The sequence below is a fragment of the Musa acuminata genome, chromosome BXJ1-4 (assembly GCF_036884655.1).
Source record: "Musa acuminata AAA Group cultivar baxijiao chromosome BXJ1-4, Cavendish_Baxijiao_AAA, whole genome shotgun sequence".
NCBI classification, from domain to species: domain Eukaryota; kingdom Viridiplantae; phylum Streptophyta; class Magnoliopsida; order Zingiberales; family Musaceae; genus Musa; species Musa acuminata.
Genome location: NC_088330.1, coordinates 31,339,358 through 31,363,970, shown reverse-complemented (window position 1 = coordinate 31,363,970; position 24,613 = coordinate 31,339,358). Strand labels below are relative to the sequence as shown.

At 36.3% G+C, this 24,613-nt stretch overlaps 3 protein-coding genes across 3 annotated transcripts; all 3 read left to right on the top strand.

The window, feature by feature from the left end:
- Positions 1 to 11,426: 11,426 nt before the first annotated feature.
- On the top strand, positions 11,427 to 12,628 carry LOC135672147 (probable leucine-rich repeat receptor-like protein kinase At1g35710). Its single transcript, XM_065180600.1, has 2 exons — positions 11,427 to 12,456; positions 12,513 to 12,628. Exons 1-2 carry the CDS (start codon positions 11,427 to 11,429, stop codon positions 12,626 to 12,628), a joined length of 1,146 nt encoding a protein of 381 aa, XP_065036672.1.
- Positions 12,629 to 12,717: 89 nt separating this feature from the next.
- On the top strand, positions 12,718 to 14,673 carry LOC135672146 (MDIS1-interacting receptor like kinase 2-like). Its single transcript, XM_065180599.1, has 2 exons — positions 12,718 to 14,151; positions 14,324 to 14,673. The coding sequence occupies exons 1-2, from the start codon at positions 12,954 to 12,956 to the stop codon at positions 14,671 to 14,673; spliced, it is 1,548 nt and encodes a 515-aa protein (XP_065036671.1). The 5' UTR covers positions 12,718 to 12,953.
- A 4,422-nt stretch (positions 14,674 to 19,095) lies between these two features.
- Positions 19,096 to 23,298, top strand: LOC135652767 (MDIS1-interacting receptor like kinase 2-like). Its single transcript, XM_065173993.1, has 2 exons — positions 19,096 to 22,189; positions 22,421 to 23,298. The coding sequence occupies exons 1-2, from the start codon at positions 19,390 to 19,392 to the stop codon at positions 22,780 to 22,782; spliced, it is 3,162 nt and encodes a 1,053-aa protein (XP_065030065.1). The 5' UTR covers positions 19,096 to 19,389; the 3' UTR covers positions 22,783 to 23,298.
- The last annotated feature ends 1,315 nt before the right edge of the window (positions 23,299 to 24,613 follow it).

Genomic DNA, 24,613 nt, shown 5'->3' with positions numbered 1-24,613 from the left:
AGCTCACCCTATACAACAAATGGACTCTAGAGATCCATCCCCAACATCCTCTCATCTCCAAGAAGGAGCCATAGGAAGAAATTTTCTTAGACCTTGAGCGACCAAAACATACCGTCAAGACAACCACTATCGATTCAGTATATTGAGCAACTTGTCATAAGCCTTGAAGATTTGCCCTAAATCAACAAGTAGTAGTCGAAGAAGAAGTTAGCAAGTTGTTAAATGCTGATTTTATTCATGACATCTACTATCATAAGTGGTTTGCAAATCTAGTCCTTGTTAAAATAAATAATGAAAAATAAAGAATGTGTATTGATTATACTGATTTTTTCTAAAAGATAACTTTCCTCTCCTTCCAATAGACCAATTGGTCGACTCGACCTCTAGTTATGAATTATTAACTTTCATAGATGCTTTTTCTAGATATGATTAGATAAAGATGGTGCGAGAAGATAAAGAGTACACTGCCTTCATTATTAACAAAGGTTTGTACTGCTACAAAGTAACACTATTTGAGCTAAAAGATATTAGAGCAACTTACCAAAGAACAATCAACAAGATATTCTAACACCAAATTAGATGGAAAATAAAGGTATATATTGATGACATGCTAATGAAGAGCCGTGTTGCAAGCACCTATCTCTCTAACTTAGGGAAAACATTTGTGACTATTAAAAAATTCTAAATATCATTGAATCCTATGAAGTGTGCCTTCGATGTGAGTTTTAAAAGATTTTTAGGTTTCATGATCCGTTAATGGAGAACATATGCAAACCCTAAGTAAGGCTAGACCATCATTAACATGAGGCTCTCAGCCTCAATAAGAGAGGTTCAGTAGCTAACGGGCTGGATCACCACACCGAGCCACTTCTTATTTACGATAAGCAATTGATGTTTATTATTCTTTAAGACTTTAAAGTGATTGAAGGATTTTTAATGAATCGAATAGTGTCAATGGCATTTGACCAGCTCAAAGCCTATTTGACAACTCCACCTTAACTCTCTAGTCCTTTCCCTAGAGATGAATTATGCCTATACTTGGCAATAACTTCTATGGTTGTAAGCTTAGTATTAATATAGGAAAAAGATCGAGTCCAAGACTAATATACTATACAATCATGTACTTCATAAAATATAAACTCGATATCATAACTTCGAAAAGCTAACTTACATATTAGTGCTAGTAGCAAGGAATCTCTGCCTATACTTTTAAGCTCATCATGTTATTATCATGACAAACAAACCAATGCATCAGATCCTCTCAAAGCCTGATGCAACTTGGAGACTCCTTAAATAGGTAGTGGAGCTTAGCGAGTTTGATATCTCTTACAAACCATAGATCGCCATCAAGGCTCAAGCCTTGGCCGATCATGGTAAAAATGACTTTTGTTGAAGAGGCTTCGCAGGAGCTCCAATGCTAGACCTTCTATGTGAATAGCTCTACAACGTCAGCAATCGGGGGGGGGAGTTATGAGCATGCGCTATGTTTTAATTTCAAAGTGACTAACAATAAGGCAAAGTATGAGGCTCTACTATTTAGTCTAAAACTCAATAAAGGAATGAGGATCTAGAGCCTGAAAATTTATAGTAAATCCTTAAATCCTTATTGATTATCAACCAAGTCAATGGTATATATGAGGCCCGTGATTCTATCATATCCTTATATCTTATGGAGGCAAAGCAAATGATAACTAACATCCTATCATTCAGTATTGAACAAGTCCCCTAAAGAGACAACATAGCAGTAAATGCATTATCTAAGATATTCTCTAGAAACCATGTATGCCCATCAAAAGAGGTGATCTTAAAAGTTCTAGGGAGCATAAACAAAAGTCAAATAATGACTACTTGTATTGTAGACATCTTAAAATATCTTATGATTGAAACTCTCCCATATAATCCAACTAAGAAAAGAAAAGTATGAAGACAACAAGCATGATATTGCATCCTTGACGGTGTATTTTATAGTTGATCAATGTCGCGACCACTACTATGATGTCTACACCCTACCAAGCATCTCTCCTACTATCTAAAATTTAGGAGGTAACTTGCGAATAACACATTGGGGGAAGATCATTGGCCTTCAAAGTTCTTCACAGGGGTATTACTAGCCAACTCCCAAGTACGATGTAGTAAGATACATTTAACACTATGATAGATGTTAACGTAATGCTCAAGTTTAAAGACTCCCAACAATGGAATGAACCTTGATAGATTCATCTTAGCCCTTTGCATAATGGGGGCTAGATATTTTAGGATATTTTCCATCTACTTCAGGCTAAAGGAAATGTCTATGGTTGGAGCTGACTACTTCATCAAATGGGCAGAGGCTAAACCTATGACATCGATCATAGAAAGATAGGTGGAGGGATTTATGTGTCATCTCTCGATTTAGAGTTCCTAAAGCACTTATTATTGATAATAGGATATAGTTCAGTAATGTCAGGTTCAAAGAATTTTATGACATCTCTGGGGATCCAACTAAAATTCAATTTGATGGCTTATTCTTAAACCAATTGTGAAATCGAAGTCACCAACCGAGCAATCCTTGAAGGCTTATTAAAAAAAAATTATGAAGCCAGAGGTATTTGGGTGAATGAGCTACCAAATATTTTATTTTATGAAACTATCATATAATATCCAAGTACTCATCATGTATATCATAAATCAACTATCAAATCTATGTTATAGAGTTAAATATGTGAGTTGATCTATAAATATTTTTAACAATATATAATATAATGAATATCTAGATCTAAAGATTTTCATAAGTCATAATTTAAAGTCCTATAAGAAATTTATTGATTGTTTGATATGGATTTTGAATGTTGTTGTAAGGATATATCTTTATAGGATGATGATCGGATACTCATCCGTCGTCGGTGTGTGGTGGTACCATGACGGCAAGGTCACGGTCAAGCAACCATGCTCGAGGAGGAAAAGAGAGAAAGGATGTCGGAAGAACAATATATAAGAGAGAGAGAGAGAGAGAAAGAGAGAGATGTGCAACCCGTGAGAGGAAGAGAAGAAGATACGTAAGAGAAAAGTATATGAACAGTAAAGAGAAAGGAGAGAGAAAGAAGAGGAAATGAAGGAAAAAAAAAAAAAAGGGTTCCTGAGAGAAGTGAAAAAAAAAATTGAAAGAGTCGGGAAGAAGACAGAAAGATAAATTAATGAGGATCGATAGAGAAAGAGAAAGAGATAAGGAAGTTAGAAAAAAAAAAATCTATCTTGCAAGAATAAAAGGAAGTGAACAGTAAATTATAAATTGTTGTTGTTATTGCTTTTATCCAAAGCTGATTTGGAAGGTGTTTTCTTTAAGCAAACTTCTTGTCATTTCAACAACAGTTTGATTCTTACGTTCAGCTATACTATTTTATTTCGGTGTGTATGGTGTTGTCAATTCTCTACGAATATCATTTTCTTCACAAAAAGAATTAAACTCATTAGATAAAAATTCAATCTCTATATGTTCGAAGTATCTTTATGTATCTACCACTTTACCTTTTTACAAGTGCCTTGAATTTTCAAAAATTATCAAATGTTTTATATTTCAGTTTCAGAAAATATACCCAACTCATGCGACTATAATCATTAGTAAACAATAGAAAATATTGACTTCTACTAAATGATTTTGTATTCATAGGTCCATATAAGTCAGCATGAATTAATTCAAGACAATTAGATGCTCCATTCTTTTCCAACAGGAAATGATTTTTTACTTTGTTTGTCATAAATGAAACATTCACATACATCAAGTGTATTAATCTTGGACAATCTGAAAACCATTTTTTTTTTATTTAACAACCTTAAACCCTTAATGTTAAGGTGTCCATATCTTAAATGTCATAAATGAAACTCATTCTTTTGAGTTGTGATAAGAGCATGCTTTTCAATATTTGAATCATCAAGTGGAAACATCTTGTTTTGCATCATGCAAACATTTACCGTAATCAAACCAGATATTTTATCTTTAATAGTGCATGAACCATCATCAAATATAACTGAATATCCATCATCTATCAATTGACCAATACTCAACAAGTTATGTGATAAAGTAGGAACAAAGAAAATATTGTCAAGGTATTTTACCTTCCATTGATTTGTCTTCACCTTAATTGTTCATTTTCCTTTCACTTAAATTTGCTTGTTATCTCCAAGTCTAACTTTCAACTTATGAGTTTCTACAATATTTCTAAACATTGATTTTATGCTTGACACATGATTAGAACACCCACTATTTAGAAACCAAATATCATTTGAGATATCATTAACTTGTGAATGAGTCCTAAACAACTTACTATTTTCTTCATTTTCCTCCACATAGCTTGCTTGCTTTTCTTTTTTCCAGCAATCTACCTTCATGTGACCAAATTTTTTACAATAGTGATATTTAATTTCACTCGTATAATTTTTTTTATCATAATTTGATTGTCTTTGTTCATCATGCCCATCAAAGTATCCTCTTCTTTTTCCTCTTACATTTCCTCTACCATGAAATCCTCCTCTGTCACGTCCTCTTCCTATTGATTTTTTGTCTTCTTTTGAAGTAGAAGACTCTCTCTTAACCTGAAATGCTTTCTTTTCACTTTTTTCAAGTGACCTGTTCAACCTTGTTTCATGTGCTTACAAGAAACTCATTAGTTCATCAAATGAAAATGTAAATAAATCTTTTGACTCCTCAATTGCAGCAACAATATGATTAAATTTCGGAGTTAAACTTCTCAAAACTTTTGCAACAATTATATGATCAGGAAGATGTTCACCATAAGATTTCATTTGACTAACAATTTCAGTCACTCAAGAAAGAAAATCTTACATCGATTCATTGTTTTTCAAGAATAAAATTTCAAACTCACGACGAAAGGTTTGAAGTTTTACCGTAATCACCCTTGATAAGCCTTGAAATTCATTTTGAAGTATTAACAATGCTTGCTTTGAGGTTGTCGCTGCTGCAATTCTTGAGAAGATTGTCTCATGTACAGCTTATTGAATGAAGAACAATGTCTTTGAGTCCTTTCTATTCTCCCTCAGCGTGATTTCTTCATCTGGATCCGCATATCCATTCTCTATTAAGTTTCAAAGATCTTGAGACTCGAATAGAGTCTTCATCTTGATACTCCAAAATTCATAGCATTTGCCCGAGAAGATATGAATAAGGGGTTGAGACATGGAATTACCATTGAAAGTCATAATACCCTGTTTAAATTGAAACTTAACTCTGATACCATAAATATTGGGGATTAAAGAGTAAAGAAATAATAAAAACATAATAGTACGATATTAGTAAAAAGAATCTTTTCGATCAAGAAAATCAATGTAGTATTTAAAACAAGATGATTGACATAGAACACTTACAAGATATTCCCAAGTATATTCTCCTTCTATCTTACTTCATGAACTATGGTCCTATTTATAGAACCTAGTGGTAACTACCTCACTCCACTATGTCACCCATGGTTGAGGTAGTTATAGAAACTACCTTATAACTTCTAAATCATGGGTCACTTCTTGAAACATACCTAAAACTACCTAGAACATGATAACTAGATAACTACTACGAATCAATTCTTAAAGAGAAGTAAAAATAAAAAATAAAAGAGTCTAAGAAGAAGACAGAAAGAGAAATTAACGGGACCGATAGAGTACCGATCAAGAGAAAGAGACAAGAAAGTTAGGAAGAAAAAAAAAGTCTATAATGCAAGAATAAAATGAAGTGAACAGTAGAAAAGAAAATTCATATATTTATATATAAAAAGCTTGATCGCCTTGGCGACTCTAAGGCTTTTGTTGGCAGATGACGAAATAGCAAAGAGGCGGAGAGGAGATTATGATGTTGCAACCTTGCAGCGTAGGTGGTGGTGTAGGCCACATGGTGACATACGGAAAGTGCCAATCATGTTCCGAGTATGATGGGATCAGTAGGTTGGAGAAAAAAAAAAAAGAAGAAAATTTCGTTGCTGTCACTCAACAACCACAGATTGTGGGCAACGAAGGGAAGAAGAAATTATAGAAAAAAAAAAAAGTTAAAGCAAAGGAGAGAAAAGTCAAATAGGAAGAAGAACAAGATCGAGAGATTAAAATTAATAAATAAATAAAGGGAGAAAGATGAGAGAAAATTATAAGGAAAAAAATAAATTAAATAATGCATTTATTGTAAGATTTCATATAAGATTTTAATTTATATATCTCATATGATATAGGAAAAGAGGAAGGATTCTCTGACGTCGGATTTATAGTCCAAGATCTAGATAAGTATTCGAACAACTCAGTCTAATCTATTTTCGAAGTAATGAAATATATATATATATATATTATTGAATTATGTGATTTTTATTGATTTCTGAAATACTTTATTATTCAAAAATAATAAAATATATTATACATGTTTGCAATCATTAAAAATGTATATGTTTGTTTTACAAATATTATTTGAAATAAGTATTGGCCTACAAATTATTTTATGGTAAAAAATATTATGGAATTATTTTGAAAAATGTTATATGTTTCTGTCAAATGTTTTATAAAAATTCATTCAAAAGTTTGACATATGATTTGTAACGTTTCAGATTGTTTGGTGTGGTTATGATCTGAACCACACTAATGGGGGTAAAATATTAGTATTTGTTAGAAACCAGATTCTTCTAAGTCCTGACATAGGGAAACATGTGTTATCTATATCATGGGGTTAAATATGATTCTAGACATTGTCAGCGGATATAGTATAGCCATAGCTGTCGTTACTAAAATTATATATATATATATATATTATATGACCTTAGCTATTTATATATTACTTTGAAAAAAAATTTATTTGAAAGTTATTCTATTATAAGCATATCATTTGCACGATATATAAATCTCAGTTTTGATTAGCTTATGTTATGATTTCTTTATATAATTTTTTTTCTATGCAGTTATTTATTGGAAACAAGCACTAATTGAAAAGTGACTTATAAGTTTTGATAAAAAGATTTATTCTTTTATATTAGTTTTGTTGGTACGTGAGTTATGGGTGCTTACTAAGCTATTGTACCCTTGTGCTTGAATATTTTAGAAATCGAGGAGCAAGTCATCAGTGGATATGCTTGGAAAAACCTATTAAGGTATTTAATTTTTTATTATTATATTGATATGCATATTATGAATATGTAAGATGAATGTTAGACTTTTATTCAATTGTGTAAATTTGGGATGATAAATGAATTGTATAGTTTTGGCATTGCTTTTCTCTTAGGGGAAGCGTGCGGAGATTGCGAGGTTATACCGCTCCGCAACTTTTCGCTAGGCTGAAAGCCTTACAGAAAGGTTTGATCTGTGTGTTTTCTTGTTGAGTTTCTGCTACTTGTAGAGTTCTTTTGAATTATAATCTTGAACCATAAATTCTATCTATGTTGCTGTTGTTGCAGATTTGGGTTTGTCAATCTTGAAGCAACTCATTAGGTCAGTTTCGTGTAATCAAACCCGGACCCGATCCTTTAGGTTGGTTCGAATCAACCTAAGAAATCTTCATCGAGATGAAGTTGTATGTACAAATAACAAAACAATTATGTGCATTGCCACCACAAGATGGATGTAATTAGTAATATCTGCCAGATTGTTAGGTGGGTGCAGATGAGTACTACGAGTTAGGAACTATTTGCATGAAAGGTGAGTACATTTTATCGAGCACTTATCAATTTCCTTATCTCTGTGATCACCACAATAAAAATGGCATCTCAACGATACAGATGTTGTGTCTGTACCACCTTACTGTCGCTACGACAACTCTCTCCTTTTCTTTCTTGTTCTTTTAACAACAGCTCCACTCAGAGAGAGAGAGAGAGAGAGAGAGAGAGAGAGATCTACCCTCCAAGTTGGGCGATTGCTCGCGTTCGTTGGTCGGGGGTCGCATGCAACATCACAAGTAAGGGACTTGGGGCTTAATGGGACTGTTACCTTACCATCTCGTGTCGCTTGGTCTCACAAGTAACTAGTTCAACGGTAAAATTCATACGTTGGTAAGTCCCTTGACTCATTGAGTTCAGTTATACAGGATTCCAGATTCAAATAATAATAATTATTATTTATTTATTGGTTCGTTGTCGTCGACGTCGACGTCGTCGTCGTCGACGTAGTCGTCGTCGTCGTCGTCGTCGCAATTGACTATGTTGATTTCAAGGGAGGGGAGTCGACACACATGGATCATCACATCCTTCAATCTTCTCTTATGCCAACGTCAAGATGCATGCCAAAGCCAATTAATTGCCAAGACGAATTCATATTCACTTGATAAATTAAAGCTGACGTCAATTGGGTTCACTTTGTTATAATGTCAGAGTCAAGTCTTAGGTTAAATCTAAGCTCTAATGGCATTGTTTTGCCAAGCCATTAGTGTCCGATCCGAACTTAGTACAACCCTGCCAAAAAAACTAATATAGAAGTCTTCTTAGTCATTTTTATTTCTAAATCAATATGAATGTCTAATTAAAATTTTATTTTTTATAAATAAACTGATTACTATTAGATTTTGAGTTTCATAGCATCAGTTATATTATTATTAAATAAACTTATAGTACTTAAGTAAAGATATAAAAATAATAAAAATTACTCTAATGATAGTATCAATCTTATACATCGAGGATCGGACCGATTCATCCTATGAATCGATACATATAATGTACTCAAGTATTTTTCTGGAAAATATGAATAGGGCGGCACAGAGAATTTTTATGACAATTAGTTCCAAGTTATTTCTTAACCAAACTAAAATGAATGAGTTTTTTTTTTTTTTTTTGGGTTTCGTTTCATTCTATTCCTAAATAATTAAATGAAAGAGTTAATTAGATGGCTCTATTCCAACCCACTTTTAATTAATTTGAAACAGCTAGTTCATTTCGTCATGACTTTTACCGCTTTCTTCGTCTTTCTCTTGAAAGACTTGTATAAAAACTATCAAAAGGTTTTTTATATTCCATCATAGATTCCCTTCATTCCCTCCTATAAATAGAGTTGTGAACAGAAAATATATAATAAAATATACATTTCTTAATTCTCACATAGACGTGAATGGTGTGAAGACTAAAGAGAAATAGAACCATCAACCGTTAAATGTACGAGTCATCGTCTTCTGGCAACGATGAGGTGACACAACATTAAATGTCCACATCAAAGAAATGGCTCTCTCGGATTTTTCTTTTTCTTTTTTTTTTCTGTCGAGAATTCACCAAAGAAATGGCCCTCTCGGATTTTTCTTTTTCTTTTTTTGTTCTGTCGAGAAACACTAATATATCCACATTAATTTTTAATACAGCAACGTACAAACAACCACAACTATCCAATTGGTGCTCCATCTTTTCTTTGCTTTTTTTTTTTTGACTCCGAAACTATGTCTTAGTCTAAGAATATTGGACAAGGATTGTGGAAGATTGTTAGCTGGCAACGTGCATAACACGGTATAGAAGTAATCACTCACCCACTCCGCCCCATTGCTAACATCGCAACTGTTAGATGGAAAGAAAGTGAACGGCGAGTAATGCTCATTAAACCCAATATAAAGACTTTTTCATGGGCGAGCATCGCCTACCATGGTCTCCATCAATCTCTGCATGTTCGTATTGACCTGGTGCATTCACTATCGTTCTTCGTCGATCTACGTTACGCTTGATCATATTAGCCTAGTGTATTCTCCACCATTTTCTATTGGTTTCCACCACGCTTGATCTTGTCGGTTTAGTATGTTTTCCATTATTCTTTGTCAATATTCATCATATCTTATTATGTTAACTCAATGCATTCTTCATCAATCTCTACCACGTTTGGCCATGTCGATCTTATAAGTATAAAATGTTATTATTATACAAAAAATTTTAATCCCAAAATCTAAAATTAAATAATAATAGATTTCTAAATTTATAATGTGTACCTTTGAATATTATTCAGAAAATCTTTATCTGATTTTAATTGTACCATTGTCGGATTTAAAAATTATAACAATGTCAATTTGCATGGAAAACTAGATGTGTTTTCTCTTCTCTTTTTATCCTTCACGTTACCACTATAATTAATAGATTTAGGGACAAAGGAATATGAGAAAATATCTGTAATTTCTCATTGACCGGTTCACGTGATTATAGGGAAATGAGAAAATATTTATATTTTTTTAATAATTTTACGTATCTACACATTTATGTATCATCTATATATTATGTATATAGTTCCTATAATGTCTTATCTATTTATAGGTGAGAGTAGAGAAAATTATGATAAGTAATTAGGAGAGTATATCCTATCAAGATCATCTCATAAGGAATTTTATCGTAATTAGACTTCCTTTCTATTAGTTAATAATCATAATTAGAATCTAATTATATCCATAATATATCTTATCAAATTAGATATGATAATATAATCTAACATTCTTTCGCTTAGCCCATTAATTGATAAGATACAAAATAATTTAAAATAAAAAATAAATAAAAATAAAATTTATTTAAAAATAATTTTATCTAATTGGATTTTGAATTTTGAAAATAATTTTATCTAATTGGATTTTGAATTTTGAAAATAATTTATACACATACAAATTAAAAAAAGTCAATAAATATAATAATAATATATTAAGTATGATTAGCAATATGAATCATACCGATTATACATTATCAATATTATGCTTCGTATCATAATAATATTATTTTTTTAATATAATTTAAAATGATCTTTATAATTGATCTAAGATAGTTCTATCATTATATTTAATCATAATATATACACATAAATACAAATAAATAAAATATAATTAAGTAACAGCCATCTTAATTCGTACGGCGACAAAACTAATTCTTTTCGTTGAAAGATTTGTATACCTAGGATGTGGTCAAGTCAATGGTGTCAAACCTCAAGAGAAATAGAATCATCAACCATTAAATGTTCTTGGAATATTTCTCTACTGGACAGGCGCACAAGTCAATCATCCAACAGTGAGGTGGCACAACATTAAATGTCGACAGCAAAACGAAGACTTCAACTGATGATCATAGGCACTAACAAGAGACTGGATTCACCAAAGAAAAAATGGCTATTTCCGATCACTCGTATTTTTTTCCTTCGAAATACACAAATATTTCCACATTATACAACCACATTTATTTTCCTTTATTTTATTTTCTATTGAATCTATAAACTAAGTCTATACAACCACAATTATCCAATTGGTGCTTCATTTTTTTTTCCCTTTTCTATTGACTCTGTAAACTAAGTCTCACTCTAAGAACATTGGATGAGGACAGTAAAAGCCTACTAGGCAACGTGCATAACACGATATTGTTGGATGTAAATGTAAAGACATTATTTTCACAGGGGAGTATCGCCTATAAAAGTTCCCTCATCTCTTTGCCCAAACCCACGACAAAAAGTTCTGCAATCCTTTCTTAAGCTATATTACGATCATGGCATGTCAACTACGCAGAAGTTCTCTCTCCACCACACTACTCCTACTAGTATTTCTCTCTCCTTTTGTTGTTCTTGTAAGAGCAGCTTCCGTGCTGGGGTTCCAAGGGAGAGCTCTACTCCATTGGAAGTCCACACTCCGAAGTCCGCAGTTGCTCGCGTCCTGGAACGTCGACTCCAGTCCATGCAATTGGACTGGGGTTGCATGCAACATCGCACGCAATGGGCGCTTGGTCATCTCCGAGATACAGCTGCCAAATATGAGCTTAGCGGGGCCACTCGATGCTCTTAATTTCTCGGCGTTCCGATCGCTTGCCAATCTCAACCTCAGCTACAACCAGCTGAACGGGAACATTCCCCCTACCATTTCGGCTCTCTCCAACCTCGTATCTCTTGATCTGGCTGCTAACAGGTTCACAGGCAGAATTCCTGTCGAGATTGGTTCCGTGAGGGCGCTTCAGTTCCTAAATCTTAGCCAGAATCAGATAAGTGGTCCTATACCTCCGTCTCTGAGCAACCTTAGTAGGCTTACAGACATGCAACTAGAAAAAAATATGATTACGGATGTCATCCCTGAGGAGTTGGGGAGACTTAGAAAGTTGACCATCCTTGATCTCTGGGCAAACCAACTCAATGGTTCCATCCCTCCTAGTTTAGGAAACTTGACAAACCTCTACATGTTGGAACTCGCTCAAAATCAATTAACGGGATTCATTCCTAGAGAACTAGGACACCTAATAAACCTGGTGCACTTCTCGCTCTCTAATAATAGCCTAACAGGTCCCATCCCTTCATCGGTGGGAAATCAGAGCAAGTTGGAGATCCTTTACCTTTGGATGAATGAATTGTCAGGTTCTATGCCTCCAGAAATTGGAAAGCTGCACCAACTCACTAACTTGTCTCTCGAAGTGAACAAACTCTCAGGCCAAATCCCACCATCAATTGGTATCTCAAGGAACCTCATCGATCTACGCTTATCCTATAACCATTTGTCTGGTCCTTTGCCTCCGGAGATGAACAACATTACAGGTCTGGCTATTCTTCTATTGAAAGATAATGACTTTTCTGGTTATTTGCCTCCAGAGATATGCAAAGGAGGAGCCCTACGGATCCTAATGCTGAGCAACAACAGCTTCCAAGGTCCCATTCCCGCAACATTGAAGAATTGTACGAGCCTAAAGAATGTTCGTCTGCATCATAATCAACTGACCGGGGATGTATCTGAACGCCTTGGGGCATATCCCAATCTTTTGTATTTGGATTTAAGCTTCAATAGATTGTCTGGTACAATCTCATCAGATTGGGGAAGATGGCACAATCTGACGTTCCTAGGAATCTCAAATAACAATATCACCGGAGTTGTACCATCAGAACTTGGACAGCTATCAAAGCTGGAAGAACTGGACCTTTCTTCAAACTACTTCCAAGGAGAGATCCCAAGGAGCTTGGGCAACCTGGCTCATCTTTATAACTTCAACCTGAGCAACAATCAACTCATTGGAGAGATACCAGCAGAGCTGGGAAGGATGTCCAACCTTGAACTTCTTGATCTGTCGAGAAACGGCTTGATAGGTAGGATACCATATCAGATAGGAAATTGCATGAAACTCCATTTGCTGAAGCTTAACAACAACAACCTCAGCGGAAGCATTCCTTTTGAGATAGGCAATCTGGTGTACCTTCAAGACGCACTCGACATCAGCCATAACTCTTTGACAGGGGAGATACCAACGCAATTCGGTAAATTGTTGATGTTGCAAAATTTGAATCTATCACACAATGGCTTGACGGGTAATCTTCCATCAACTTTTAGGGATATGCGTAGCATGTTCATCATCGATGTCTCATACAATGAATTGGAGGGTCCAGTTCCCGATAACAAGCATTTCCAGGAAGCTCCAGTAGAGTGGTTTGTCCACAACAAAGGTTTGTGTGGGGTTGTCAAAGGTTTGCCTCCATGTGCTTCATCTACTGCAAATGAACACCACGGAAGTAAGCACCACACAGTCATTATCTTATCTATTGTTGCATCTATGGTCGTCTTACTTCTCTTGCTTCTGTTCGTCGGAATTGCTTTGCGATTCCTGAAGAGGAAGAAACACAGAGTGCAAGCTGTCAATAATCCCATCAAACAGGGTACATTCTCTGTATTGAATTTTGATGGAAAAGTTGCATACAAGGATATCATCGAAGCAACAGAAGATTTCGATGAGAAGTACTTGATCGGAACCGGTGCATATGGCAGTGTTTATAGAGCAGAATTATCAAGTGGAGAGGTGCTAGCAGTGAAGAAAATTCACCTGTCCGAACACGAGAACACGGTGGACGAGCAACCCTTTCAGAATGAGATAGAAACTCTTACTCGAATCCGACATCGCAATATTGTCAAACTTTACGGATTCTGCTCCTCTCCTCACCACAAGTTTCTCGTGTACGAGTACGTGGAGAGAGGGAGTTTGGGATCCGTCCTCAGAATCGAAGCAGCAGCAGCAGAATTAGACTGGGTGAAGAGGGTGAATATTGTCAAAGATGTGGCTCGTGCTCTCTCCTACATGCATCATGATTGTGTTCCACCTATCGTTCATCGAGATGTAACCAGCAACAATATTCTACTGGATTCAGAATTCAAGGCTTGTGTTTCTGACTTCGGCATTGCTCGACTCCTGAATCCAGATACCTCAAACTGGAGCATGCTTGCCGGCACGCATGGTTACTTGGCACCAGGTAACATTTTGATTAATATTTTGTAACTCCATACGAAGATTTCTTGACATGTTATGGTATTTTAGAATCGTAGATTGTTGTTTCAGTAAAAGTGCAAATGCGATGTTCTTGTCTAATTAGAGGACATACTTCTGTATCAAGTAAGTTTGATCATCGATCTTCTTGTCTGTAGAGCTCGCTTATACAATGAGACTGACCACCAAATGCGATGTGTATAGTTTTGGGGTGATCACATTCGAGTTGCTAGTGGGAACTTACCCAGGAGATATCATTTCTACCCTATCATCTTCCTCCGGCCAAAGCCTGTTTGTGAAAGATATATTAGACCAGCGTGTATCACTTCCGGTTGACCAAGTTGCAGATGAAGTAGCTGCAGCTTTAACATTGGCGATCCATTGCGTTGACATCAACCCAGAAACTCGCCCGACGATGAAGCAGATCTTTGAAAAGTTATCGGCGCAGCCGAGCCCGGCATCTCTCCATGCATTGAAGTTTTCTGATTTGATGACTCGAGAATTATGATCAACCAAGTGGACTTCGCTTCCATGAGTTGCATCTTTTATTGGCCATTGAAATGTTTGATCTGTGTGTAGTACATGGTTTCCTTGTCAAGTTTCTGTTGCTGGTAAAGTTCTTTGAGCGTTATATATGTTATTTGCTGTAATGAAATTTGATATATATATATGTTTATTGTGATATTAATGTATGTTCATATCTTTGTTGTGAATACTATGATGTGTATATATTTATTGTTGTATGCATTACTGTTGTGAATATTGTTATGTTTACTATCAGGAATACTTATATATGTTTATTGTGATGTGATTGAGTGTTGAGAATATTGTTCATATCATGTATAGTTGTTGTGAAAGTTGGATGATTTCTTTGGTGTGTTCCTATGATGTGTACTAATGTGTATGCATATTTGTATCACTAATTACATGTTGTTGTGATCTTAGTAATGTTATGCCTAAGATCATGATGTTTACTATAATGTATATGTGTGTTCCTATCGTATCTAATTGTATGTTATTATTATGAAATTTGAATTATAGATATATATATATATAGCGGAAGAATTTGTTGAACTTAACAAGATAAATTTGACTTGACTTGAAATGTGCCCTTATATAAGTTTTTCTTTCTCTAAATGTTACATGAATTAATATGATTGACTTGACTTTGAGTTGTCGTATTATAAAAGTTTTATTATAAGGTTGGGTTGACATGACTTGACTTGGGATGTCCTATTATAAAAGTTTTATTAAATAGTTAACTTGAATGGTTGACTTGACTTGACTTACTCGAAAGATAGTTTGTCTGTGAAGGTTAAAAATAATGCAAAATAACATCAATTAGAGAAAAGAGTATGATGAATTCTTGAATTTTTTTTTATTTTTTTTGGATTTTCTCAATAGCTATTACTTTTTTATATTTTACAAAGAGTATCCTATTTATCATAATCCTTGTAATATTCTTCTGACAAGATAATTAGAGCAATACTTAATTATATCATATGAATCGATCCATAGGTAAATGATTGAATTCCTAAATTTCAGTACTGTTAAAACTAAAGTGTTTTGAAAAGTTTATTAAAAAATACTATAACTGATATATAAGTCTTTATATTTGATTGCTCTTGTTCATAAACTAATAAAAATATTTATTTAAAATCATATTTTTTATTTGAATGATTTCATTTATATGTACTACTATTTTATGGTTGTTCTTGTTATTTTCTTTCTACTTCTTCTAAAGTTGTCCGAATTATAATTTTTCTAAACATGAAGTTTTTTCTAAAAAAAATTAATTAACAAAATGCATGGGTAAAAAAGTCACTCCAAAGATCAAAGGTAATAAGCAAAAAAAAGATGCAAGGGCCACTCCCTTCTTCAAAAAATTATAGATAGATATATTCTAGCATGAATTGCTAATCAGTTGATATGATAAATATGTGATAAAATAAGAGCCAATAAGGCTCCTAGAATCAGTTTTAACATGAATACGATTGGCACCATCTAGCAAAACTTTACATACGCTATCATGAATGAAAATTGCTACCAAGAAGAGAACCCTCTAATCCTTTAAATTTTTTTAATGAAAATTGCTACCAAGAAGAGAACCCTCTAATCCTTTAAATTTTTTTAATCAAAAAATTATGCATCACTAGTATCGAGATATAAAATGAAATAAGTGCCTTCATCTTTATTTTTTTATTTAAGGAACATCATATTTAAATTTAAGCCACTCAGATTATAGTCTCGACTAAGAAATCTCTAAGTGAGATCTTCTCCTAAAACTCTCGGTTTGAAGATCTAGTTATTTTTAACCCTCCAAAACCACCAAAGGATATAATCAAGGCTCTTAAAGTAGAGGAGGCTTTAGAGTCAACATCTGACCCTTCATAGAGCCATATATCGCCATGCTTAGTATCAAAGGAAGAAAAGATCCAAAGTTGGGTTTCAAAGGATTTTCATAACGTAACTATTATATGGTAAAAGAAGAAGAGATGATATTGAAAGTCTCATTGGTATTGAGCAGAAATGACATGAATTAGAGGTAGAAAAATCAAATTTAACAAATCTAGGGTGACAGTGGTGTAACAATTTGTAAGAAAAAATTTTGATCTAGTAAACTAGAAGCTTTCTTAATTGACACCACTAATCCCGGGGAGATTGGTCCAAGTCGAGAAGTAATAAGCAGACTAGAGGATGATAAACCTTTGTTATTTAGGTTTCAAAATTAAAAATCATCATTATGTGACAAGTCTAGAGGATGATAATTGTCCCAAGCTTGGTTACCATGGTGCCCTCTTATGATATCCCTTAGACTTTCAATATAAGGTTGGCTCCTTGAAACTATCTTCCATTGGTGCTTCCTTAGCACTCTCTATTATCATTGCCACCTCGAGCCACATGTCTCTTACCACCACTACTTCCAATCACATGAGGAGGGCTTCCTATAAATCCTCTCTTTCCTCTCCTCGTTCCATCTTTTTAAATCACCTGAAACCTTGATTCACATTCACTCTTGCTCCTATCCCTCCTTCAAGGATCGATAGATAAGGTCAAGTCGATCATTGATTCCATGTCATGAGATCCGCTTAACTTTGTTGCAAGAGATGATACTGTCTTGGCTAAAGAGGTTGTGGTGGGTGCTTAGATCGGACACACTTCTTCCAATGACTACACAACAATAAGAGAGAAGGTTAAATTTATGGTGGTGCTGGACGCGGTTATACGAAGAAAGCTCTAGTTGCTTTTTCTTTAGGAGACCTTGAAGTAGGGAATATTCTTTCCTCCTCTACCCCTTCTTCTCTTACTACCTCTGCATATCTTTAGTTGGAACTATAAAGGTCTTCGGAGAGACATGTTTGACATTATCTTTCACATTTATCTAGATCGAACTCTCTAGATTTAATAGGAAATAAACTTGTTTGCGTCCCGTGCTCAGCTAACTATCATTTTTTTGGGAAGATGATAGAGCTCCTTTGCTATCTCTTCGATGGGTTTTACTAGCTAACTCCTCTAAAAAATAGATTGTATCAACATATAGATTCTATCTTCTCGTAAGCATTTTATACATGTCATTTTTCAATTCAAAAACTCTTCTTTGTGGCTTCTCTCAATTATATATGCATGTGTTTCTTTGTTGGAAAAGTAAACTTATATTGAGCACTTTGTACTTGATAGATTTTGATGATTTTTTATGGCTTCTTCTGGGAGATTTCATTTGTATTTTCTTGCCTTAAGACAAATATGAAGGTCATCATATCTCTTGCTATTTCTCTGTTTAAACTTTATATGATTTTTAGAAAATGTGAGACTTAAGGATCTTAGTTTCTCTGGCCCAAAATAAATATCATGTAACAATTGGGAGGGTCCCTTAGTTTGCTTTAGATCATTGCTCCATTTTTGTTTTCATCTCTCCTTTACACAAACCTACTAACAAGCTGTTTTACTTCCAGAATTTTTGGGTTGAACATCCTAAGTCCCATGATCTTATTTCTAGATCTTGGTCTCGCTCTTCCTGATTCACTTCCCCTCTAACAAATATCTCAAATAATCTTGATAGACTCAAGGATTCAAGACCTTCTTGCATCCACTCAAGCTGATACTCTCTTAAACAATGTGATTTTGCTCTTAAGCACTTATTTGTCTTCGTAACAAATATAATGCCCTCCTTCGCCACGTTAATCTTAGATGGTGGTCTCACACCAAGGTTAAATGGATTAATGATGGGGACCTCAACACTAAATACTACCATGCCCGGGTTGCCATTCGCAGCCATCAAAACCAAATTAAGCACCTTTAATGTCCAAAACCAAATTGTCCCAGACCAACACATCATGCATGTCCCTTGCCTTTGTCTCATTCTATTATGACTTTGGGAAGTAGGATCCTTATCCTTTGAAGCCTAACATATGGCCTAGTCTCATTGGTTGAGGTATTCTTCATAATGCCCATCGTTCAAATCTGGAATACTCTATCCTCCATTTGCCTCGATAAATCTCCTGGCTCTGATGGTTTCACTATCAAGTTCCGAATCCACTGTGGATCAACCAAATCGAATCAGGATCCAACTCATTTAAAATGAACCATTGGATAGGTTTCGCACCTCCTCTCTACCCAACCTGATGTCGGAAGCTATGAAATCATATATCTCTTTATGCATTAATAAATGACAATAGTTTTAACTGCACATTTGATTTATAGAAAGTCGACGTCTCAAATGGGATTCCGAATCTTGATCATTTGGCCGCACCTGCAGAAAATTAATCATCAGCAAAACTCTTCTTATTTTAATGTCACAAAAGCTATTCTTCTTTAACATTATAAAATGACTCCCAGTTGGCAGAAGGAATATGCTGAACTTGATAAGATCAGCTGACTTGACTCAGAAATCTACTGCTACAAAGTTTTTCTTGTGCTTCTTCTTATATGACATTGATTTCTCCAAGTAATAATATGAGTCCACTTTATGCTTTAACAAATGAAAAGTGATCAGTGGTGATGATCGAAAGGAATGGTTCTTAACCTTCCACCAAACTTTGCGGAGGGGACAGTATGAGAACGGGTGATACCATCCAGCTTTAGCCCCGCTGGTGAGGATGCTCGAGACTCAAATGTGTCCCACTCGGTTCCCGATAGTTCACATCCATCTCATACATTTTATATAAGGGGGCCCTTTGTTTGCTCGCAGTACAACATCCTCCCCCAGATTAGCTACACTGCAGTTATGGCATCCCAGCTGCACAACTGGCGGCTCCTCTCCACCACTCTCCTCCTCCTGCTGCTGCTCTCTCTTCATCTTGTCTCGGTGACAGCTTCACTCGGGTCACAAGCGAGAACCCTACTCCACTGGAAGTCCACCCTTCACGGCCAGCAATTCCTTGAATCCTGGAATCTCAGCTCTAATCCGTGCAATTGGACTGGAGTTACGTGCAACCTTACGCACAGAGGACGCCCTGTCATCACCGACATGTCCCTGCCGAACATGAGCTTAGAAGGGCCACTCGATGCTCTCAACTTCTCAACGCTGAGATCACTCGTCGGTCTCAACCTCTCCTACAACCAGCTCGACGGCGTCATTCCTCCGACCATCTCGGCTCTCTCCAACCTTGTATATCTTGATCTCATAGGCAACCGGTTCACGGGCAAACTCCCGGTCGAAATAGGCTCCATGAAGGCGCTCCAGTTCCTATATCTCAATAAGAATCAGTTAAGTGGTTGTGTCCCTCCATCCTTGGGCAATCTTACCGGGCTTCTGCACTTGCACCTGCGAGATAATCAACTTACAGGTTTCATACCTCAGGAGCTTGGAAGACTTCAGAAGTTGATGCATCTTACACTTGGGAAGAACCAACTATCTGGCTTCATCCCTCCCAGTTTAGGGAACTTGACGAACCTATACCAGTTGTCTCTCTATCAAAATCATCTCTCGGGATTCATCCCCAGAGAATTGGGAAATCTATTAAACCTTGTGCAACTTGGGCTCTTCAATAATAGTCTAACAGGTCATATCCCTTTCTTTATGGGAAGAAATCAAACTAAATTAGAGAAACTTTATCTTGGGGTTAATGAATTGTCAGGCTTTATCCCTCCGGAAATAGGAAATCTAAATGAGTTAACCCAACTTTTTCTGCCCGACAACCAAATCTCCGGGCCGATACCATCCACTTTCGGAAACCTGACCCAGCTCATGGGTATGGATCTCCATGACAACCAGCTTTTCGGTTCAATTCCTCCATCCCTCGGTAACTTAAGGAACCTCACTGACCTAAGCTTGTTCAATAATCGGTTGTCTGGTCGATTGCCTGCCGAGTTAAACAACATCACAGGTTTGACATCGCTTCTTTTGTCAGACAACTTCTTCTCCGGTGACTTGCCTTCAAACATATGCAAAGGAAGAACCCTACAGTATCTCTCACTGAGCAACAACAGCTTCAGAGGTCAACTTCCCGGGACCTTAAAGAACTGTACGGGATTGATCAGAGTCCGTCTCGAGCAAAACCAACTCACCGGGGATATATCACAACTTCTTGGAGTGTATCCACATCTTTCTTATATGGATTTAAGATTCAATAGGCTGTCAGGTGCACTCCCACCGGACTGGGGAAGATGGGACAATCTCACATTCCTGGCAATCTCAAATAACAACATCACCGGAGCCATTCCACCAGAATTCGGCAATCTAAAAGAACTACGAGAACTGGACCTTTCTTCCAACTACATACAGGGGGAGATTCCAAAGAGCTTGGGCAGGTTACCTCATCTCTACAAGCTGAACCTGAGCTGCAATCGACTCGGCGGAGAGGTACGAATAGAGTTTGGAAGGATGCCCGACCTTGAAATCCTTGATCTATCAGTTAACAGCTTGACAGGAAGAATACCGTCTCAAATAGGCATTTGTCTCAAGCTCCGCTCCCTGAAGCTTAATGGCAACAAGTTCGGCGGAGGAATTCCTGCAGAGATCAGCAGCCTGGAGTACCTTCAAGACGCATTGGACATCAGCCACAACTCACTAACGGGTGAGATACCCTCACAGTTCAGCAAATTTACGATGCTGCAAATTCTGAATCTTTCACATAATAATTTGTCCGGTGGTCTTCCATCTTCACTAAGTGCTATGATCAGCTTATTAATCATTGACGTATCATATAATGAATTGGAGGGGGCTGTGCCTGAGAGCCCAGTCTTCCGGAAAGCTCCGGCGAAGTGGTTTGTCCACAACAAAGGTTTGTGTGGGGTCGTCAAAGGCCTGCCTCCATGTCTTTCTTATACTGCAAGGAAAGATGATGGAAGCAAGCACCACAGAGCAATTATCTCAGCTATCATTGCTTCCGTGGTCGTCTTATTCATCTTACTTGTTTTTCTGGGAGCGTTTTCACTGTTCCAGAAGACCAAGAAACATTCCATGCCTTCCGAAAATAATGGCAACAAAGAAGGCATGACATTCTGTGTATTTAACTTTGATGGAAGATATGCATACAAGGATATCGTTGCAGCCACGGAGGATTTTAATGAAAAATACTGTATCGGAAGTGGTGCATATGGCAGCGTTTACAGAGCAGAATTAGCAAGCGGGCAGATGCTAGCAGTGAAGAAAATTCATCTGCAGGAAGACGAAACTACATCGAATGAGCAATCCTTTCAAAACGAGATACATACTCTTACTCAAATTCGACATCGAAATATCGTCAAGCTCTACGGATTCTGCTCCTCTGCTCGACACAAGTTTCTGGTGTACGAGTACATGGAGAGAGGAAGTTTGGGATCCCTCCTCAGAAGCGAAGCAGCAGCTGCCGAACTGGACTGGGTGAAGAGGGTGAACATTGTCAAAGATGTGGCTCGTGCTCTGTCCTACATGCATCATGATTGCGATCAGCCCATTGTTCATCGAGATATAACCACCAACAATATTCTGCTCGATTCAGAACTCAAGGCTTGTGTTTCTGACTTCGGTATTGCTCGACTCCTGAAGCCAGATTCATCAAATTGGAGCATGCTTGCCGGCACATATGGTTACTTGGCACCGGGTAAGTTTCTCCCCCGACGTCATATAGTAATACATTTTTTGCAAGTTAAAAGTCCATCAGCTTGTAGCTCATTTACATGAATTATTCATCAATCTAGAAATAGAAAACAGCAGTCGATTTACTGTACACGTAGTTATTCATCAATCAAGGCGCAAAGTAGCCTAACATAGCTGTCTTTTGGAGATCCTTCTACGATATAAGGTTTCCTCAGTTATCGGTTATTGTTTGCAGAGCTTGCTTATGAGATGAGAGTGACCACCAAATGCGATGTTTACAGTTTCGGAGTGGTCACGCTTGAGTTGCTAATAGGAGGACATGGGGAAGGACTCGTTTCCGTTCTGTCATTGCCTTCGTCGCCGAAAAACACGCTTGTGAAATATGTATTAGACCAGCGTCCATCACTCCCTACGACGGAGGTTGCAGACGAGGTAGCTGCAGTTTTGAGGTTGGCACTTTGCTGCGTGGAACATGACCCAGAGTCACGCCCAACAATGAAGCAGGTCTTTGGAACCCTATCGACTGTCAACACACTGCCGAGTCTCCCTTCTCTCGATGTGCTCAAGCTTTCTGACTTGATGAATGCTAAAATATGATCGACTATATGGACTCCCGTTCTCCGGCTGTGCCACCAAGTCAACAAGTCGGCTAAAGTAGGGGTTGTTGTTCACATCATATGACCATGCCTTTTTTGTAGTATGAAGCTGATGCTGTAGCGGAGGGCATGTGGTAAAGACCTGCCCATTCTGTAGTGATTAATTTCAATTCGCAGAAACAGGCTGACAGATTGAGAAAGTACTGAAGGTGTTTAATGGGTAAACGCATGCGACGACCAACATGATGCTGTGTGGCATAAAGAGCTTCCTAAAGATAATTTGCTCGACTTGAATTGACTTCACTCTCAGAGGTCCCATCTTACCTTTTGTGAAGCTGTAAAGCAGACAATGACTGCTTACAAGGCAAGGAGTCATCAGAGGAGGGAAAGAAATGTGAGATGAATTGTATGGTTGTGAAATCACTCCAACAAATCTAGTGACATGCAGTCATACACGTCCTTTTCTTCTTTCAATAAAGAAACGAGTATGTGTGTAACGTACCTTTTTTTCGTTGAATACGAAGCGGGTTCAACAGAAGAGTTTACTAAATCCAAGAAACTCGAATTGATAAGTATCGTGACACCCGTTGTTGGTCTATTGATTAAAGATATGATTCAAATTATATGATATGACACGACTTACTAGAGAGGAACTACATATCACACAAGTCAAGTGTAGACAAACCTCCTTTACAGGTAGGAGAAAGGAGATGAATCAAAAGGATAATCTCACATCACAGAATTGAAAAAATCAGATTGGTTTGATCTATAATTTAAAAGTTTAATTTTTTAGGTTAAATTGATGTATATTAATTTTGATTAGTTTAACTGAAACTCATCAATAATAGACTTTTTAATGATATTAGAACTAGTGTAACAACTTCTGAAAAATCAAGGATGGTACAATGTTACAATCATATAGAATATTTATCATACAAATCAATCAATAATCAATTCACTCCTATGATATTCATAATCTGTTTAATATATTAATTACATTAAGAATGGATTCGTCATGCTTCTATTATACATCTGACGATTAAAAGATAATCATATGAGCAAATAGACAGGAAGCTCTCTACGATACGATTATCACGAATAAGATAAATCGTCTTCCCAAAATCAACTTACCTCTCACCATAGATAGGAAGCTCTCTAAACCCTTGCCTTAGACCAACTCTCCATAATAGTCCACTGTCAACTTCACAAGTGTTGGGTTCAGCCCATATGTGGGCTTGGACCATATGATTAGGTAGTCAACCCAAATCTGAATTATTAAAAAAAATAAAAAGAAAAAGAAAGAGACGTGCACAATTGAGGGCAGCGAACGATTTTGGCGTGCAACTAACGATTGCGGTGCACAATGAGAGAAAATAACAGAGAGAGAGAAAGAGAAGAGAGATAATTAGGATTTTGAGTTTTTTTGTTTTGATCCAAATTATATGTGAAGAATCCTTGTAGTAAGCTTTACAATCCTAACGGTGTTAATCTACAATTTATTCTCTCTGAGGTATTTTCCTGTTATACCCATTTTGTGAGATCTAAAATTCTCTTTTTGATGAAATTCATCCATGTGATGATTATATGCTATTATTGAGCCAAGATATATGGTCTTAATGTTATTATGATCCTCTTGTTATTTTAGAGAAGATTTATTGTAAACATGTTATATTATTAGTGATAGTGGAAGTTTGAAGTGGACTACGGTCTCGTGGTTTTTCCCGCATTGGATTTTCCACGTTAAAATTTGGTCTCACTTTGTGATTGATTTATTATCCTACTGTTTATGCTGCTCTGGTGGATATGTGTTTTTGATATCAAGTTGATATTTT